Consider the following 22,116-nt stretch of genomic DNA (forward strand, 5'->3'; position numbering starts at 1 on the left):
TACTGGAATACAGAGGCACCATTTGCCTACTACAGAAAAGATGGAGTCAGGTGCTGCCTCCCTTATAAACTGAGGTCCGATTCTGATCTCCTGCATAGCAGTGTAAATGGGGAGGAGCTCTAGGAATCTGTGGGAATATACTGATATGACACTGGCTTGAGATCAGAAGCAACATTTGTGCTTTTCAAATTTACTTTTCAGTTCACTCTAGGCTGACAATTCAGTGTACACTAATTCTGTTCTCATTCATACCAGGTTTACACCAGCATAACTAAACTGACTTCCAAAGTGTAGCTCCAGATTTACACTGGTATGAAATCAAAGTCAAGGCCAAAGTATAAGCCAGAGGACAGGAAATTAGTTTGACCATGCGTTTACTACATCAATCACAGTTTGAAAATATGAATATAGATGAGGAGAGGCTCCGCTGAGGCTTCCATTGCCCCGTTCTCATGTGTGTGGGTATTGTACTGTCTGAAATACAGAAGAAGAGCTAAAGTACCTGCTCTGCCAGGATCTGCTGCTGCTGCCTTTGCTCCCTTAGAAACTGTTGCTTCTGTTGCTCCATCACATGGAGCTGGGCCCTTTGCTCAATCAGCATCTGCTTCACGATGGTTGCTTGTGGCTGATTTCCTAGGAAACTGGGACCTCCTGGGTTTGTACCCGTGACCACGTTGCTGGAGCCTGGTGGGACAGAAGGCTGCATTGGGCCTGTGGTCCGAGAAAGTCCCACTGGGTGCTGTTCCTGTACAAAGAAAGAGATACAGCTTCACTACTCAATGTACTCTACATACAAGGGGAAAGTATAGATCAGGAACAGTAAGCGGTGGACTTGCCTGTGAACCCAACAGACCTTAGAAAAGGAAAGAGACCCCTGAAAAACCCCCACACGCAACCAACCAATTTCATATAGCACATTCCAAATGGAACAGGTATTAGACTGAATTATACTTAGCACCCACATAAACTTATGTTGAAAGCATTGCACAGAAGTTAATTATCAAGATCCTTACAGCTGCCTTGCTACAGGTGGAAGAACTTACTATTTCTGTTTTACAGATGGGGAAAGTGAAGCAGAGAAGTAATTTGCCCATCACCTGATGAATCAGCAGCAGTACTGGGCTTAATAGGACTTCCAAACTCCAGCTCTGAGCTCATCAGTATTGCCAACTGCAAGCATTCAAAATATATGAATTGGGACCCAAAAAATAAAGAGATTTTCTTTAAAATCATGAGAACAATAACAGTTGGATTCTTTTTATTTTCCTTAAGGAGAGCCTTTAGGTGTCACGTTTTCAAACTTTTACTCTGCAATCATGAGGATGAGAAACTGTTTAAAAAAAACAAACCAACAAAAAGGAAACTGAGATTTTCACATCATCATTTGACTCCAGGAGCTGGAGCTTTCAGAAAATCCCTTACTGTGAGATGCATTAAATCTTGAGAATTGACAACACACTGATTCCTGTAGACCACTGCAGGGTTCAAGATTTAGCCACAAAATAAGAATCATTTAAGGTTCAGACCCCAATCACATTGTGAGAGCTTGGGGCTGAGAAAGCAGGAAACCATTGTGACATGGGTACTTCCGCCTAAAATGACCCTAGAGCCCCCCTCTGTTTCCAATCCAATGTGTCGTACAGTTGTGTTGAGGTAGGGACTAAAAAGGGAGAGGCAGGCTGGATTTCAAGGTCATTCTGGCACCTATTCACTCCTAACCCATCATCCTGTCCCCCTCCTCCCATTTCCCATGGAACTGCACATAGTGTTTGCCAGAGCTGTGGAGGGGACTGGGAGGATCTTCCTTACCAGCACTGTGAGCAGCATCTACCCTGTTTTCCCAGGGTGATCTTTTTTACTAGGTTTTGTTAGGGTGCCTTCCAGGAGGTCAGTGCCTAAGGGCTTGTCTACACTTCCAGCTCTGCAGTGGCACAGCCGCATCGGTGGGGCTGCACTGCTGTAGCCCTTAGTGAAGATACTAAGAAGCTTCTATCATTGGGGTAGGTACTCCCTCCTCTCTGAGAGGCAGTAGCTGTGTCGATGGGAGAAGCCCTCCCATCAACATAGTTCTGACTGGACCAGAAGTTCGGTCAGTAGAACTATGTCGCTGAGGGGTCTGGATATTCCACACCTCTGAGTGACACAGTTATACTGACACAAGCTGGCCATGTAGATCATAGCTAATGCAAAGAAACCCACAAAGGGAGAGAGGCGTGTTTCACAAACAGTGCGTCCCTCAAAACTCATATCTGTTTTATGAAATCTTTAGCAGCTGTACGCCTCTAACAAGGCCCAGTGCACCACCCAAACCCACTGAAACCATGAGTCAGGGCCACACAGGACCCTCTCCATGGGGGTACAATGCAGCCCAATTTATTAATCTGTATGTGTCCTGTTACTGCAGGCGGGCCCCAGGGGATGGGGACGCCTGTTTCTGAAAATGGCCAGTGCTGCTGTTCTGCCACTGTACCAGCAGATGGTGATATTCGCCTGATCCTCCACCATTCGGCCCAGCCTGGTGATTGCTGCCCCCCCCTCCCTGTCTCTCTCTTCCCCCCACCCCCACACTTGCAGATGGCTTAATCATGACTACTGTTCCTCCTCCTCCCCCCGCACACCCCCTCAGTACGTCTGGGATAATGCTGCTAACGTAGAGCTAGCCAGTCAAGTGTTACAGCATAGGGCAGGTAGCCTGGCAACTGAGAGTATAATACTGAACAGATGGTGTTCGTACAGCATGATGGACATCACACACGACAGCCTGAGACAATCCAGGAATTCCCTGGTGATTTGAAGCCCTCTTTACACAAAATAAGCCCGCATCACCGTTGCCATGTATCTGTTGGTTTCCCCCCAGCTCTCCCATTGACATCTAACCAACAGACTGGCTACCTATTAGTCACTTTACCTACAGCCCAAAGGGCAAATTATTTGGTGATGGTGGAGGCAACACGCTGAGATTTCAAATCAGGGAGCCCTGAACTAGACACCGAGGCTTAGCTATTCAGAACAAGGAGAAGGAGGAGGAGGGAGCTTTCCAAATCTTTGTTTCAAATCAGGGCCCTGGCTTTCCCCAGTGAAAATAATTTGAGGGGTGTGGGGGGCGGAAGGGGCGGGGGGGATGCATGACAGAGAGAGAGATACAGTTTTATGGCATGCCAGGTTGTGTACCTCTTAAGGTAAAGACTTTAAAATACAATGGGTCATTTGTGGGACATAGTGATTCATGTCTGAATTATCTATCCCAATACCCTCGGGTGTTATTTAGCCCTCTCGACAGCATGGATGTTTAAAGGAGCCCTTAAAGAAGACAGTAATAGATGGAAACCTCACACCCCAAATCCCTCGCCCCACCCTGCTTTCCCAAACAAAGAAGCAAACAACTCTTCCCCCTGGTGAGAGCTGCAGGCAGAACTGCAGTACACCGGCTCAGACTCCAAATTCAATGCGACACTGAGGGGACTCCTGACACTTCTTTTACAGAGCATGCTGCTATTTACTAATGAGCTCAGGAAGCAGAGACATACCCAGGCTGTCAAATTTCCAAACACCAAACAACGCATAATATATTGCTGTGGTTGGGAAGGAAGCGGGGGAAGAAGGAGCAAAACTCGAGGAGAATTTTCAGAGGGAGAGGAGAAAAACAAAAGACAATAGTGTTTCTGCTACAAAATTTACCAAGACATAACAATAGGTATATAAGAAAAACCAAACAGTGCTCTCTCTCCCACCCCAGCCACTCCAAGTGAGGGTGCTGCTGAGTTTTATTCAATGACTAATGGGCTTATTCCATCTTTTCATATCTGACAATTTTCCCTGACACTCCCTCACTACCAGTGTCCCTGCTAGCAATGATTTATAGGTGAGGAAATAGGATTTCTAGGGCTGAGGTCAGAAGGGCATCTGGCCTACAGGCAATACCAGCTTGCACTCACTGAGGGCTTGTCTACACTTACAGCTGCAGCAGCGCAGCTGTGCTGCTGCAGCACTTAGTGAAGACACTATCTACTCTGACTGGAGAGTTTCTCCTGTGAATGCAGGTACTCCACCTCCCTGAGAGCTATGTCCACGGGAGAAAACTTCTGGTTGTCAGAGGGCTGTCTACACCAGGAGTTCAGTTGGCATAACAGCATTGCTGAGTAGTTTGTAATTTAGACTAGGGGTATGGCTACATTAGAAATTTCGGAGCGCTGCCGCGGCAGCGCTTTGACGTGTGAGTGTAGTCAGAGCTGCAGCCCAGCGCTGCTTGTAAACCACATCCCTTATGGGTGTAGCGTGCAGTGCTGGGAGCCGCGCTCCCAGTGCTGCCGCCCTGATTACACTGACACTTTACAGCGCTGCATATTGCAGCGCTCAGGAGGGTGTTTTTTCACACCCCTGAGTGCAAAAGTTGCAGCGTTGTAAAGTGCCAATGTAGCCAAGCTCTAGGGCTAAGAAAAATCTGGGATAAGCATTCAGGCTCTTCTAGGGCTGGCCTCTGGCTCGCTGCACGCACCTTCCATTATGAGAACTATACCTAGTTTAAGTCCTGCTTCTAGGGTGGGCATTGTCCAGTGATGAGCTTGGAAACTGGTTGTTAAATTTAGCAGCCCTTTTAGAACCGGTTGTTCCAGGACAACCGGTTCTATAAGGGCTTTATTTAACAAAAGCTCTGGCCCAAGCTCACTTCCCCCTCCTCTCCTGCTCCACCCCCCTTCTCCTCCCCCTCCCCTGCTTCCCGCGAATCAGATGTTGCGGCTCCAGCCTGGCTCGGGCCCTGCGGCACGCCGGTGACGGTGTTGGTCCTGGGCCACAGTGCCGGGCTCGGCCCCGCGGTTGCAGCTCAGGCCCTGCAGTGCCAGCGCCGGTGCTGGTCCTGGCACCACGGCTCTGGTCCAGCCTGGCCCCCGCAGCGCCGGTGCTGGTCCTGGCCCCCACGGTTGCGGCTCCGGCTCGGGCCCCAGCATGGCCCAGCTCGGGCCCCACAGTGCCCGTGCTGGTGCTGGTCCTGGCGGAGTAACTCCAGCCAGCACTGTAAGGGGGCAGGGAGCGGGTGTTAGAAGAGGGCAGGGGAGTTTGGGGGGTCGTGCGGGGGTGGATAGGGGTGGGGCGGTCAGAGGGCAGGGAACAGGGGGATTGAATGGGGGCAAGGGTCCTGGGGGGGCAGTCAGGAAGGAGCAGGGTTGGATGGGGTGGCGGGGGGCAGTCAGGGACAGGGAGAAGGGGTGGTTGGATGGGGCAGGGGTTTCAGGGGGCAATCAGGAATGAGAGGAGGGGTTGGATGGGACAGCAGGGGGTAGTCAATGGTCAGGGAACGGGGGTGGATGGGGTAGGGGTCCCGGGGGGATCAAAGAACATGGGGGGTTGGATGGGGCAGGAATCCCGGGGGGGCATCAAAGAACTTGGGGGTTGGATGGGGCAGGAGGCCTGGGGGAGGGGTAGCAGCCACAACCCCCTCGTGGGGTGAGGAGGAGGGAACCTGTTGTTAATATTTTGGCAGCTCATTGCTGACATTGTCTACACATGCCTAGAGCCAACCCAGGCTCTCTGAATCCACACTGTCATGGGGATTTTTGTGCTGGTGAAAGCAGTGCCCAGACGAAGCATGTCACAGTAGTGTTGCTCAGCATCACTGCTGGCTCTTATCATGTGCTGAATACTGACAGTATAGCCTGAGCTGTGCAGAACATAAAAGAAACATGGTTCCTGCCCTAAGGATTTTACAGTCTAAAAGCTAGGCAGAAGAGCCCCACTGGAAACATCACGCCAGCTCCTTCCTGGTCCCGAATGCTGTGGTGGGGGACATTAGGACTTTGAAGGCTGTAGTTTGGGAATGATTTGAGCCAGTGATAGCAGCATATCCAGGCCAAGGAATGACCACCTGGGACAAGACCAAACAAAAAGGAGTTTGAAATAAATGGAATGGGTATATGCTACGTATCAAGTATGGCACTGAGATAATAAGGCAACAAGCATTTTTTTATACAGGGAGATGCAGAAATAGAACCACATGATGGATATTATACTATGGATGTGATAATACTTTGAAAGCAGTTAGACATAGGAGGTGGAACTAGAGGTACATGGGTGTGTGCAGCACCCCAACTTGAAGTGTAAGATTACAGTTTGGTTCAATGGCTCTCAGCATCCCTACTATACAAATTGTTCTGGTCAGATACAATTGTCAGGAGGAGAGTATAAATACCTAGGCAGATACACCAGATATAGATGATAGATAGACAGATTAGAAAGAGAGAGAGTCTGAGTAGATGAGGAATATTCAAGTAGAAAATACAGCAAGGATCATAGTAAGCGTCTGAAAAAAGCACAAACATTTCTTATAAGCCATTTGCCACCCTGAACAGGGAAGATTCCCATTATCAACTTCGGCATTTTTACAAAGGTTACAAAATGAGATCATATAATCACTAGAGAAAAAAATCCAATATCTCCCTTTGAAACCTGCTCAGCTATTAGGAACTGAGCTTCATCTCAGAAAAGATAGGTTTAAAAAAAAAAATCTGCTTTTGGTTATAAAAGCTTCAGGAATCTCCCTCCTTTATCTATATTCTCCTGGGTTCAAATGAGATGGAGGATTTGTTGACACTTCCATCTATCTGTTTATATGATTCTCATCATGTCAGTGTCTGAGCAGCTCAATGACTCAGGTGTTTTATACTGGGAGGTAGGAGAAGTATTGTTCTTATTTTCAGATGGGACATGGAGGCACACCATTGCTGAAGCGACTTGCCCAAGGTCATACAGCAAGTTTGTGACTGAGCTAGGAATTGAACTCAGGTCTCCCAAGTCCCAATACCCTGTCCTCTATCTACTCCATCTTTCCTACCTAACTCTATGGGCCTTGCCAAGCTCCTTTTCAACTCCATCACTGATCATTCTGCCATTTACTTCTCCATTCCTCAACACTTAGTTTGTGCCCAAGAAGGGGTGTGTGTAGATAAAGTTACAAAGGAATGAATTCAGAGGTGGAGGAGGGATGACCACAGCTGGGCTTGACTTGGCAAGGCTTCCCTTTAAGACAAAAACTCTGCAATATGAGCTCCTTGGCTTGTCTTTCTTCAGTGTTAGAAAGTTCCTGCAACATAATGGGACCAATCATAATTAAATAAGTAATAACACCATCACTCTTAATCTTTACCAGGGCTTAAACTTTGGCCCTAATCCTGCAACTAAGTATTTAACAGGATTGGGCCCAAGGTTCCCTCACTAGAACTTCTTTAATTATTCCGCACAGCAGCTGGGTCACCTGGTTACTCATTGGCTTACATAATTTTTGGCTCTTCTGTGAAATACCTAAAGATAAACTTTAGTTTCACTTACAAGATAAATACTTTGCGTTAGGTCAGTGTCTGTGTGACTAGAAAAATAGAGTAAAATGAGAATATAACCCTATCACTTTTCCTCCCCCACAAAAGTGCAGTCTCTGACAGGGTTAAAATCAATGCTAGTGTGTAACATGGGAAAGTAGGATCAGCCCTTCTCCACGAAGGTCAGGTTTGCAAGGACTTTTTTGAGAAAACAACAAGAAAATACAATTTGTCCACATCTCTACTTTGCACAGATATTCCCTGAAGGGCTCTCTGCTGAAATATAGCTCTTAGATATTTAGGTGGGGTTTTTTGTTTGTTTTTTTTTTAAATTGTATGTCCTGGTTTAAAAGTTTCCTCCACCTGCACTTTCCCTCCATCCCTTGCTCATGCTGTGTTTTAGAACTGGTTGAACACATTCAAACAGCAGTGTAACTGTGAGGGTTGTGTCACCTGCACAGTGGAGCAGAGCAGCTGCTACAGCTTCTGAGCAGCCTGTGTCATGAAAATAATGATCTTTCAGCTGCTCTATGAATCGAGCCCTTTACCCACCCTATCTGCATGCTACCTCTTTCTTTCTTTGCTTGGGAAAAAAATGTCAGCTGTCTCTGGCAAAGCTGATTACAAAGGCTTTTTCCTACCCTCACCCTCCCACCCCCAGTTCTGATGAAGTCATCAAGCTAAAGATTTCATAACTGATGCACAGGACGATCTTGTGTTATACTGGGAGATGGGCCAAGTGCTTCCATTTATAGACAAAGGCACTGCCATGCTGCCAAATGGAGCCCTTTCCTGCAGACATTACAAGGAAAAAGAAAGGGGGGGGGATCAGGAGCCAGAGGGCATGCTGTGAAGTGACATCACTAGGAGCTTCCTCCAACAATCCCCAGCACACAGCTGCCTGCTGTGGCAGCAGCCTGAGACCAAACTAAACCTACTTCAAAAAGATAGTTATATAACTACTATCCTAGCGCCCATACACACACACCACACACCCCCCAGTAGGCCAAAATTAACTCTGATGTACCTTCATGGACGTCACATAATTCTGTAGCACAGAATCAAGTCAATTCCAGAATATTGTTAAAAAAGGCACAAAGGTTTAAAATAAGTCATGCCAATGGACATGTGTGACCGGCGTCCTAGTGGGGGCCAGCTATGGTCACCCAATTAGGGAGAACTGCAAAGAACGGAGCAGACAATCCCCATAAAGCTGGTGGATATTCCAATACTTAGATTTAACAAGCCAGCATAAACCAGTTTCTTTATTACCTTACTGGTTACTGAGAAGTCTAAACAACCCAGTTCCCTTAAAGTGATCCAGCCTCAGGCCTCCATCCAATCAAATATGATGATTTCTGAAAATCTTATTTCATCATATGAAAGAAAAGGTTCTACCAATCCCCACTGGATCGGACATATTACCTCCCAGGTTACTGAACAGTCCAGATCTTACCCAAATACACGCTACAGCCAATTCTTATTAACTAAACTAAAATTTATTAAAAAACAAAAGAGAGACTATGGTTAAAAGATCGATATACATACAGACATGAGTTCAATTCACTAGATGAACACCAGCTTTCAAGGGCTCTGTTTTAAGCACAAATCTGAAGACTACAACAAATGTGTTACTTCTAGTATAATTTGTTTAATTATTTATAGGTACAAGAATTTAGATTTACAGCTGAAGCTTCCTGTTATATTGATATTTACCAAGCAAAGCCCAAATTAAGGCCAAACACCCCAATACACTAGCTTCACTCCTGGAATATTTCATACTGCTTTCTCTCTCTTATGGCCAAAGGCCCAGTTCTGTTCCCAAGATAATTACAAAGCACCCAGTGATTTCAGCAGGTACAGCATAGGGCTTCATATCCGGAAAAAGGGAGCACAGCCCAGGTCAAAAGGCTTTGCACACAGGAAAATGGACTCCAGTATGTGGGATAGGGGAACCAAAACCTCAGCTACAACATTTTATTACCTGCCAGCCAGGCTAGCCGCAGCTCCACTATTAGGTTCACAGCAGAGCAACATGCCAGCTGCATGGTTCTTACAGCAAGGTTGGGCTGTACAGATTTGTGCTGTGTACTCATCTCCTGGCTCAGCCCCAACACATGCACTTTCCTTCCTCCACAGTAAACTACCTAATGTGGATAGGAGCACAGAGCCCCTCCCCTTCCCTCCCCCCGCCCCACTCCCATTGCTTCTACCAGCTGGAGATAAACCCTGCAGCTGGGAGTGAGCCTCACAGCCAGGAAGACTGACTTCCACTAACTTAACATTCTAGTCCCAGACCCTGCACCTGCCCTGGGCAGGGTCCCAGGGGGCGTGAGAGCAGCCCCTGGCTAGTATCCCCGCCCCCTAGGGCATGCTGCTCTGGGCAGGTGGAGGGTCTGGTGCTCCCCATAGCAACACAAGCTCCCTGGTCAGCTCTTACTACTGCCCAGCTTCAGCTTCTGGCCTAGCCCAGGGCAGGGCCCCAGGCAAGTGGGGGCATCACCACCCGGAAGAGGCTGGTGCCGCCCCTGAGCCTTGGGCAGGTGTGGAGTGGTGCCACAGGGAATCCAGGACAAATGCTGTCCTGGAGTCATTCAGCCTGGAATCAAAATTTGAACTATTTCAAGACTGTCCCAACCAGTTTGGATGGGTGGTCACTCTAGTCAGGGAAGTAACCAAAGCAACAGCGCTTCTTTTGGTTCCCAAGGGACAGGCATTTTTTAAGAAAAGCACAGAGACAGATTTTCCAGGTTTAGCACCCACAAGTGGAGCCAGATTCTCAAAAGAGCTCAGCTCCCATGAGGTACAGTACCTAAATTAGGGCCAGATTTTCAAAAGTGATCTGTAACTAGCAGCATCCAACATGCTGCGGATAGCCACATTTTTACAAGAGCAGAGCAGCCAATGTGCAGAGTTTTCTGGTGAAAATCTAGTCACCTATTTTGGTGCCTAAGTGGGAGCTGAGCTCTACTGAAAATCTGGCCGTTAGCTAAGCCTATAATAGGAATTTACACTTGTTAAAAGTTAAGAACAATACACATGGCTGGCCTTACGAACAGGTTAAAGTGCAATGAAAACATGCCTGTGTTTGTCTTAAGCTAGATCTCACATCCTTTTTCTTTCCACTGTGTGATTTGCATTATTCCTCCTACTGCATCATCAGTTTCTTCTGATCAGAACTAAAAGCAAGCCCAGAAAGAAAAGAACAAACACCTAATGACCCCACTGAGGCCTGGACTGAGGGTATCTATTGGAAGGTATACAATGGGGATGACAATAGCTGCAACAAACCCTGCCCTGTGGATTCTTGTGCATGGACTAGATATTGAATATCCTGATCCTACCCCACTGAAGTTAATGGAAGCAGCATTTGCCTCCATGTGCAAAAGGACTGTTCAAAACGACCACCCCTAATGAGAACAGTTATGCCCCTCTTGGTCCACTCCAGCTAAAGAAGGTGGCAGGAACAGAGTATCTTGTACTATTTCAAAAGGTACATTCAGACAAAATGTGTTTTAATAAAGCCACATGCAAAGTTATCCATCTAGGCACAAGGCACACAGGCCATACCTACAGAATTGAGGACTGCATTCTGGAAAGCAGGGACCCTGAAACGGATGTAGGGGTTATAGCGGACAAGCAACTGAACATGAGCTCCCATTGTGATGCTGTGGCAATAAAGGACTAATGCAAACCTTGGATGTATAAACAGGGGAGTAATGAGTAGGAATAAGGATGTGATTTTAGCTCTGTATATGGTATTGGTGAGACCAATAATGGAATACTGAATACAGTTCTGGTGTCCACATTTAAAAAGAATGTTGAAAACTTGGAGACAGTGCAGAAAAGTAGCCTTATAGTGAGAGACTTTGAGAGCTCAATCTGTTTAGCTTATCAGGAAGAAAACTGAGAGGTGACTTGATTATAGTTATAAGTACCTTCACAGGGGAAATCTATTGGGTACTTGTCATAAGGTATATTTCCCAAATCTGAACCTTAGCGTCCAAAATTTGGGTACCTGCATGAAACCTCTAAGCTTAATTACCAGCTTAGATCTGATATGCTGCCACCAATCAGGACTTTGGGTGGAGCCCCTGATTAGCTCCAGGTCTCCACTTTCTGGACCCCAAACTCAGATTCCTGGTTCACAACAAGGACTACTATTCCCTTCCCTCTTTACTCCTCCAGGCTTCCTGGTCTGGTTACCTGGAGATTAACTGTATTATCCTTGATTACAAACAGGAGGAAGACTTCCGCCCTCCCTTTTTCCCCGTCCAGTCTTCCTGGAGAGAGCAGTTAATCTGACAAGAGATTTCCTTTCCCTTGCTCACTAGAAAAGAATCAACGGTCTGTACAGAGTTTATAAAAAGAAAGAAACAAAATGGTCTCTGTAATCAGGTGACCAATTTAAGGTTAATTGCTTATAAAACATGATAAACAGCCTTATTCCAGAAAAAAAATACAATTTAAACATTTCCAGCAAACTACACATGTGCAAATACAAAAACAATGTAAAAACCTATATTGTTTTTCTATCTGTACTTACAATTGGGAAACAGAAGATTAGAGAGCCTGGAGATAGTGTAATCACCCTCAGAGCCTAGAGAGCACGGAAACAGAACAAAGGACCCACACCACAAACTTCCCTCCCTTGAGATTTTAAAGTATTTTGTTTCCTGATTGGTCCTCTGGTAAGGTGTTGTTTGTTACCCCTTTCCAGGTGAAAGAGACATTAACCCTTAGCTATCTGTTTATGACAGTACTAAAGAGCTCTTTAATCAGTGGAAAAAGGCCTATCAAGAACCAATGGCTGGAAGCTAAAGCCAGAAAAATCTACTCTGAAATAAGGCACTTAAAAAAACAAACAAACAGTGAGGGTGATTAATCACTGGAACAAACTACCAGGGGAAGTGGTAGATTCTCCATCTCGAGGTCTTCAGATCGAAATTGGCCCCTTCTGGCCTTAAACGCTATGAATCTATGGCCTGTCCTTGCCCAGCAGGCAATTGGCCTGCATCAGACATAATGCATCAAGGGGCTCCCATTGGAACTTCGCAACCCATGTACCATGGGCCTGTGACTTTATAGCCGGTAGTCCCTCATGGGTAAAGAATAACTCTTCATCTCTCATAATGCACTGAAATGCCAGCTGTACCTATTTAGGAGGGAATGTGTCCATCTATTTTTAAACAAAATATTAACATTTATACATTCTATCCTATTAAAAAGTCTATCCACTCCAATGTACTTCAATGCACCCTAAAAGAACGTCCCTCCTTTTCCCTGGAAACAGCCCTATTACTTACTTTGTAATGCTGGTGTCTACTGTAGTGCAAGGACCTTAACCTACACCCTTTTTGTAAATGGGGCAGCCCTAATAGGCAGGCCACCTATAGTGGAGTGGTACTGCGTGAACAACTGGGGGAACTACAAATGCATTCATTTAAGATGGATTGTCTTTAATAAACCAACATACGGCATGAACAGATATGCTGCTCTACAACACTGAAATCACCAACAGACACTACATGCTCCAAAACGTCTGTTAGTTTATAAGGTGCCACAGGAGTCTTTGCTGCTTTTACAGACTCTGCAAAGTGGATTGCTTCACCTATTTGTTCTGTCATCTAATCTAAGGGAGGAGCTACAGATCTCTCCTTGTCTGTCTCTCTCTCTCTGGGCCCCTGGTTGCCATGGTCTTTCTTATAGTATCTGAGGGAACAAGATCCCTCTGACGTTTGACACTGGACCTCTGCATGCAGCCAATTTGTTTTCCTTTCACCTCCCTTCCCCTGCATCTCTCCCCTCCACATCTTTAAAACAGTTTATTCTTTCTGTAGAACAAATAGCATTTGTCAGACTATTACTTCGGTGTATTTATTTATTTATTGAAGAGGCTAATTTCTTTATTTCCTTTGACAAATATGCAACAAAGGGTTCTAAATGAGCAAGTATTTTCCTATCATCTAACAGCTAAAGAGTGTCAGAAGTTCATCTCAAGAATGCAAGGCTAAATTGGTTCCTAATTTTATCCTGTGGCCTGAGGAGTCAGAAACACTCTCTTTGAATACTATTCTTGTATGTTAGCATTACAGCACTGACTTCTGCATCAAGGCAGCCTTTGGAATCTACAGATCCTAAGCAGTTTGGAAATGTAATATTTTAAAGGAACACTACCTGGTTAAAAATCACATATTAAAATAGTTTCCTTGCCTATATTGCTAGTATTATTTTTGATGATTAATAGTAACAAAACAGTATTTTCATTAATGAAATTAGTCACTTTCACTTTTTTAGTTTCCGTTTCTAGTCAGTTTCACATTCTAGTTTTCAGGCACAAATAAAATGCTGCTATGACTGGGTTTGCCTACACTGTAAGAGGAGTAGTTTAAAATAGCTGATTTGCATGTAATTAAACAACTCTATTGGTCTTTTTTTTCCCCTAAATTGAGCCAAATGTAACTTGTCTCTACAAATATGCCCTTTAAAAGTATGGAGAGGATTCCTAAAAGAAATGAGCAGTGAAACATTAAAAAATACATTGATAATTTTTTGAGAGACGTGACTACTGGTGTGAGTACAACCCAGGTCAGTACTGACCTGAAGTGGTTACTATCTGTTCTGTTGCCTTGTTGAACTAAGTATGATGGTGTCAGTGGAGACTGAGTGGACTGGTCCACATCATTAAAAACATCTGTTTGGCACTTTGCTGGCATTCACACAGAAAGTCTAAGGAATTAAATAGACATGGAGACTGAGCTACCCTGTCATCCATAGTCCTTCCATACCAGTATTGAAGCACGACTGTGGGTAGTAAGGGGGACCTTGTAATGCTTCTATCTGTATGTCAGCTATTCTATGAATCAGCAAAGTTCTTCTGTCTCCAGTGCTTTCAATCCCACATCTTGCACCAGCATTAGATTCATATGAACCATTGATTTTAAGATTATTTTAAAGGAATACATTCAGTAGGGTTACACCAGAGTTTAATCTGCCCCCTCCATTTCCTGTCTTTGACCAGCACTTATTATTTATTATGTGAAGTGACTTTTAACCCTAGCCTGTGATACAGAAGGGTTAAAGGAGTGATACTATTCTGGAGAAACAAATTCCAGTTGCACAGCTTTTATACTTAGAACATACCGTGAATGCTGTAATTATTGCAACATGCAGCAATTATTGTAGGAAATGCCATCATGGTGTCACACAGTATGTCTTACCATCCAACAAAAGAAAGTAACACTCTTCAAGGAAGTAAAAAGAGAGACGCTGCAGTTCAAAACTGGAAAAGCTCAAGACTTTCTCCAAACACAGTGCCTCTGTTGGGATACTGTCTTCAAAAGGTAGCTATGGACAAGGTCTTCAGATGGTGTAAGTCAGCGTAGCTCCATTTACTTCAGTGGAACTATGCTTATTTATATCAGCTAAAGACTTGGCTGACCACTTCACATGTTCAAGAGGTTAATAAGTAGGTCGGCACTGAAGCAAGCTACAGAGCAAGTCAAACCCTCAGAGGAGAGTGGGGTCCTAAGATGGGTGCCAGGCTGAGTTTCTAGTGTTGGAGTTTTAAAGCTGGTCAACATCAACTTTCCAAGCTCAGGTGCAACTGGCCCATCCTCAAACTAGAAAGAGGGAGGACTGCGAGGAACAGGGATCACCAGAACAGAGAACTGAAAGAAGCAGGAGAGATGAAAATGAAAGCAGGTGGCGGGTTTAGACGGACACACAGGGCCAATGAAAAGGGGGATGGACAGAAAATGACACAACAAAAGAAAGTTCTGTAAAGAAAAGAAAAGCTTACAGAGTACACAGGAAACAATGCACTGCCTTGAACAGGGGTCGGCAACATTTCAGCAGTGGTGTGCCAAGTCTTCATTTATTCACTCTAAGTTAAGGTTTCGCGTGCCAGTAATACATTTTAACATTTTTAGAATGTCTCTTTCTGTAAGTCTGTAATATATAACTAAACTATTGTTGTATGTAAAGTAAATAAGGTTTTTAAAATGTTTAAGAAGCTTCATTTTAAATTAAATTAAAATGCAGAGCCCCCCAGACCGGTGGCCAGGACCTGGACAGTGTGAGTCCCACTGAAAATCAGCTCGCATGCCGCCTTTGGCACTGGTGCCACAGGTTGCCTACTCCTGGCCTAGAAGATGCATGGTGCAAGGAACAGATGCCCTACTGGAGCTTTGCAGCAGCAATGCTATAGTTATGACAGACACTTTCATAGTATAGGTCCAGTCCTACAAAGAACTTATCACATTCCACTTCCACTGCATTCCCTGGGTGTTGAGGGCACTAGGAACTTTACTAGATCGGGCTCTAGAGTTAGGCTGAAATCTCTTGGGGATGGTTGTGGCCCTTTTTTGTATTGTGATAAGTGAAAACTTGGCACTTACACTAACACTCAGCAAGGAGCATGTGGTTTGCCAGGTCTGAAAGAATACTGGCTGAGAATTAAAACCACTGGCCCACAGGCTCCCATTCCCATGTGTGGAAGGCACTTACCTCAAATGTTTGCAAGAGGCTGCAGTTGCAACACATTGATGCAGAGGATCCACAGGAAATTTTCCAAGGCTAAGACTATGAATGTTCAGATAATTGTAAGTAGTGGCTACCTCATGCCTCGAAAGGCGCCTCTGGCACCTATGCTGTGTTGCCATTGGCCCGCCCCAACTGCTGCCTGATGTGAACCCAGTAATGGGATCAGAGTGCAGAAGCCAAGTTACTAATGCTCAGAGCAGATATACATTCCCTGTGTCAGTATTTACGCCACTTTGTCAAAGGAACATGCCACACAGCACACATGTTCCTTCGACTCTTCTCCTAATCCCCACTTGCCATCGGACCATGCTCCTATGTGACACAGACAAGCAGCTGGTGGGACTCTGGGAGTCATCCCCATCTCTCAGGATTTCTGTCTTTCTGTTCCATGATAGGTTGCATAACAGAAAGAAGCACAACAGCCATTAAAAACAAATGACTATAGTGTCCCACATATGTGCAATACATCACTTTCTTTACAGACATAAGCATGGGCTAAGTGTGGCTGTTCACTAACATGCACTGAAATAAACACTTGCATTTACTACAAATGATTACCCATTCAAATTAAAACACAGATTTCCCCCACATGCTCCTCCCTCACATGGCACCCTCATACAAAGCCAGAGTAATTGGTCTTCATGTGAGGAACATCACTGGATGCCTCCTGCCAACCCATGGCCAAGTGCTCTTAGGCAGAGACTTTGGGCCACTGGACCCGGACAAGTGTGGCTCTAGTAACCCATCTCCTGGGCCATCCCCAAGACCCCCTCCCAATGGTTTATTTGGGGCTCATGCACAGCATGCTTCTATGGCACACAATAGGTGCTGAGGCCCTACTGGAGACTCAATGGCTGCTCTGTGTATGCCTCCCTTCTCCACAGAGATCTACTGAGGGGTTTGCACGTTCAAGGTTTAAGAATACAAGGCTGAAGTCCTCCACTACAAATGCATTCTCTCCTCCTGTGATTCGCCATCTTTCTAGCTAAATAACTCTACTTCTCCAACTTAATTGAATCCTATATTCTCAATCCGAGGTGCCTTTTTCCCACCTTTGACTAACTCCTCAAAACCTCCCCTCCTCCCAGGTCCCACTTATCTCTTTGCACAAGAGACCGCCAATTTCTATTAAGAGAAAACTGACAAAATATGACAACTTTCCCCTCATCTCAACTTGCCTTGCCTCTCTCTTCCTTCTCTGGAGTCACAGATGCAGAAGTCTCTCCTTTGCTCTCCTCCTGTAACCCTTCTACTTGTCCTAGTGACCCTATCCCACCCTATCTCCGGATCTCTCCTGCACCCTGTCTCACCTTCTCCCTTATTCTTCTCGTTCACCTCTCACTCTGGCTCCTTCCTTCAGAATACAAACATGCTTCAGCCTCTCCCATGTTAAAGAAACACCCCAATCTCAACCCCATTTTCCCCTTAAACTACGTCCCATCTTCCTTTCATGTCTAAGCTCATTGAATGAGTCATTTACAATTACTGTCTGGAATTCCTCTCCTCCACTTCCATTTTAGAGCCTCTTCAATCTGGCCATGCTCCTCCTCTTGAAATCTTGTCTTCCCATGGCTTTTGTGACTCTGTTCCCTCCTGCTTCTTCCTCCTAGTTCTCTAATTGCTCCTTCAGTGTGTCCCTTGGACAGACTCTCCAACTTTCAATGGGGGTTCCTCAGGACTCTGTCCTTGGTCCCCCCTTCTCTTCTCCCTCAACACCTTAGCTCTGGGTAATCTCATCCATAGACACAAATTCAACTACCAGCTCTCTGCTGACGACACACAAAACAACCTCTCTACTCCAGACCTGTCTCCTCCTGTCCAAACTAAAATTTCAGTCTGTATCTTTGACATCTCCTCATGGATGTCTGGCCATCAGCTCAAACTCAACAATTAAAGCTTGTAATCTCCCACCCAATTCGTCCCCCATTCTGCCTTTCTTGATCATTGTGGATAATACCACCATCATGCCTGTCACTCAGGAACCTGGACGGTAACCTGGACCTCAGGCTCTTCAATCTGAACCTTTAATTTCTCACATCCAAAATGTGTCTAAATCTTGCTAATTCTCTCTGCATAACATCTCTAAAATATGGCCTTTCCTATCCAACCATACAGCTAAACTCTTGTCCACGCTCTCATCATCTTCCGTCTCGATTACTGCAACTTTTCTCTGGTTTTGACCAATGCAATCTTGCCCAGCTCTTCTCCATTCAGAATGTAGCAACAAAAATCATTTTTCTAGCCTGTCACTTTGGCCACATCATCCCTCTCTTTGTATCCCTGTGTAACCCACACACCTCCTGGGTGTGGTACTCTGTCCCATCTAGTGGCACCAAGACCACTTAGAGAGAGATTAATGAGTCTGCTCTAAGGCCTTAGTTAAGGGCCATACGGCTTTTAGCTCATGCAGTAGAGGTTCATGTATTTAGCTCCAGAGGTCCCAGGGTCGATCCTGCCTACTGATGACTGGGGTCTGTCAGTGTTACACCTGCACTGGCTCCTATCACATTTAATGTAAACTACTTGTCTTAACTTTCAAGAATACATAAGAACGGCCATACTGGGTCCAGCTCAGTATCCTGTCTTCCAACAGTGACCAATGCCAGGTGCCCCAGAGGGAGTGAACCTAACAGGTAATGATCAAGTGATCTCTCTCCTGCCATCCATCTCCACTCTGACAAACAGAGGCTAGGGACACCATTCCTTACCCATCCAGGCTAATAGCCATTAATGGACTTAACCTCCATGAATTTATTTAGTTCTGTTTTAAACCCTATTATAGTCCTAGCCTTCACAACTTCTTTAGGCAAGGAGTTCCACAGGTTGACTGTGCGCTGTGTGAAGAACTTCCTTTTATTTGTTTTAAATCTGCTGCCCATTAATTTCATTTGGTAGCCCCTAGTTCTTATATTATGGGAACACGTAAATAACTTTTCCTTATTCACTTTCTCCACACCACTTATGATTTTATATACATCTATCATATCCCCTCGTAGTCTCCTCTTTTCCAAGCTGAAAAGTCCTAGCCTCTTTAATCTCTCCTCAAATGGCTCTACATAGCTTATCCCTACCCTACCTATCACCTCTCATTCACTCTGGAGATGTCAATTCCTACCTCCAATTGGCCCATGATGCCAGCCTCCACTGTTCACTTGCTAAATTTTCAAACAAACACCTTTGTGCTTTCTCCCAGGCTGCCCCTCATGCTTGGGAGGAGCTCTCCATAAACATCCACAAACTACCACGTTATCCTCCTTTAAATCCTTCCTTAAAATTCTATTTTGCCATATCTACCAAAAAACTTTACAGTGGTGAGGCCAGGGATTAGCAACCTTTGGCATATGGCCTGCCAGGGTAAATACCCTGGCGGGCCGGGCTGGTTTATCTGCCATGTCCACAGGTTTGGTCGATCGTGGCTCCCACTGGCCATAGTTCGCCATCCCAGGCCAATAGGGGCTGCAGGAAGCGGCGCGGGTTGAGGGATGCCCTGGCCGCTGCTTCCCGCAGCCCCCATTGGCCTGGAGCAGCAAACAGCAGCCACTGGGAGCCACGATCGGCCGAACCTGCAGATGCGGCAGATAAACAAACCGGCCCGGCCCACCAGGTGGCTTACCCTGGTGGATGGCGTGCCAAAGGTTGCTGATCCCTGGGTTAGGCCATTGCTGTGCTGAGAAGACTACCTATGATGCGGACCAGTATTGTCTCAATGTTTGCTTGTACTCCCCTGTCTGTTTCCTTCTGTCGTCTCTTGTCTTTTGTTCTGTATTTGTACAGCACATAGTGAATGGGATCCTTGTCCATAAGTATGATGCATTTATATGTGAGACATCTGGGACCACAGAAATTTCAATGTGCAATCGGTTTTTATTAAAATAATGTAATATTAGGAGTGGGATTTTACATATATAAAAACCAGGAAATGCACAGTTATGGTTCCCAATTGTAATAGACTCAAATCTTAAGGGAGAAAGGTTATCACCATATACAATATTGTAGATGCTGAACTCATCCAAAGGGGCCATGCAGCCATCATCACAGGAACCATAACTGTGAACTTCCTGACTTTTGTGCAGATAAAATCTCAACCATTCACAGAGCTTTCTGCATTTAATTTTCAATATCAAAGTCACATACCCTCCAAACAGAAATCAAAATTATGTTGTATAGCTAGTAACCAATTCTAGCAGTAACTCACAGCCCTCATCACAGAAACTGCTAATGGCAACAAGAAATATTTCCGTTCGCTTATGTGCTCTGGTAGCTGTCAAGTGAGGGGGGAATCTGCCGATCACAGAAATCTGGGAAGACATCAGTATGTCAGAACAAGTAAAAAGACTTGACATAGAGGGCACATTTTTGTTGAGTAATTTGCATTAGCACTTCTGGACAAATTCTACATTTCACATGCAATTCACAAACCAACAGCAGCAGTGCTAATTGGTGCGGTTGCCACTCAAATGTGGCACCTTCTTTCAGCTATCACCAACGTGACTGAAGAATACTGAGTTCTGGAAAATGCAGTAATTATTTTACAGGGTTTGGGCTATAGTTTTTCCTCCCACCCATACCATTTCATTAATGCCAATCCTCAAATAAGATCTTCTGTAGAAAAAACACACATCTCAGCAACTGCTGTTATTAAGAGAATAAATGATTGCAAAGAACCACAACCCTTTTGTTAGTATGAAGCAACTGCTGGTGCCACAATGACACTGAATTTGATTGTGCCTTAAAGTGTCAATAGGGTGCCAAATGGTACTCTGAAAAAAATAACACCAAATGGCACAATGTTGGGTGATTCCTAACAATCCCAATCGCCAATGTGATGTTGTTCTTTGCACATATCTAAAACATTGACAGAACTGACAGACACTCTCTGCCTCCTCTTATGTGGCATTAGAAGCCCCTTAACTTAACACAGGAAAGATTTCCCATCCATCATTCTTAATCCTTTATAAAAATCAAGTCCCCAGAGAAAACAAGAGATCTTCCATATTACTGCCTTCTATTACCACTACTTAAAATGCTCAGGCAGTTGCCGTGACTGCTCCACTGGAGGCAAATTTGGCTGATCTCTAGGAAACGGCCATTATCTTCCCTTTGTATAGAAGTTGCATGGCTATTTTTAGGCCATCTTTCCTTTAGGCCTTTAAAGTAAGGAATCCAGTCGAATATATTTGATAGGCAATTGTGTACATTATCTGTGACCTATGCAATGCCAGAATTCACCTTCCCTATTGATGTAATGTGTATATTTCATAACTACAAAAAGAAAGGGAACAACATACAATTAAAGATCCCCACCTTAGCTAGCTCCTGTATGCATTATAATTAAATGGGAGAAGAGATTCAAAATGCAATAGTTAGAAATGGGACTGAACCAAAACCCCAGATCTGAATACCTCTGAACTGGGAAAAAGTTCAAACTCAGTTCTGAACTTAACATTTTGGGTGCACCTATATAGATAAACATTGTGTGTTCAAAATATGCACTTGTAATTTAGTCTCCTTCTGGCCATGATCTCTCCCCCAGCTTTGAGCACCTATCAGTGACCTAAGGATCCCATACTCTGTCACGCCTTCCTCCCAACGTTCAAGGGCTTTGCTTTAAGGACTCAATCTTGCTCCCATTGAATTAAATGATAAAACCACCATTTACTTCAATGTTACAGGATCCCTACTCCGTTCTTTTGAATGAGATGGGCTCCAGCTAAGGAATTTACAACTATCTTGCTCCTGAATTAACCAGGGGGTTGCTGACAGATTGAGTACAGTGCCTCCCAATGCTCCCAGACTGGTACAGAATGGCTGAGTTTGAGGCCAGGTCTACACTGCGACTTTAAATCGGTTTAATGGCCGATATACCGATTTAACGCTGTATCCGTTCACACGACGTCGCCGTTATAGCAGTAGCTCCAAAGCTGGGGCAGCGGTTATGGCAGAATTCTGCCTCCATCTCGTCATCGCTGTCCTCGACCGCCAGTCAATACTCCTCCTCCTCTCCTACTGCTTTGCAGTTCATTGTTCAGTATAGTCAGCACGAGAGTACGCGAGTGTTGACACGTAATACCGTTTGTGATCTCAGGGTCCTGAATTGCTGGTGCTATGGCGTTTGCTCAATGCACTCCCGCGAAAAGGCCCGCCAAGGGTTGTCTGCTGCCTTCACAAGGGAGGGTGGAGGCTGTACCCAGCCACACCCTGAGGCAATGTTTTAATGCCGCCATCAGGCACTGTGCTCTCAACACGGAATGGGGGAACTATGGAT

The 22,116-nt window shown here is 45.1% G+C and overlaps 1 protein-coding gene across 2 annotated transcripts in view; it reads right to left on the reverse strand.

Moving 5' to 3' along the window:
* MAML3 (mastermind like transcriptional coactivator 3) overlaps positions 1-22,116 on the reverse strand; it is a 372,281-nt gene that overhangs the window by 10,617 nt on the left and 339,548 nt on the right. For both annotated transcript variants that reach the window (XM_075066281.1, XM_075066280.1), the window contains exon 3: positions 503-745. In XM_075066281.1, coding sequence (XP_074922382.1) covers positions 503-745 — 243 coding nt within the window. The remainder of the gene's footprint in view (positions 1-502; positions 746-22,116) is intronic.

This window comes from Chelonoidis abingdonii, chromosome 5 (assembly GCF_003597395.2).
Source record: "Chelonoidis abingdonii isolate Lonesome George chromosome 5, CheloAbing_2.0, whole genome shotgun sequence".
NCBI classification, from domain to species: Eukaryota; Metazoa; Chordata; order Testudines; family Testudinidae; genus Chelonoidis; species Chelonoidis abingdonii.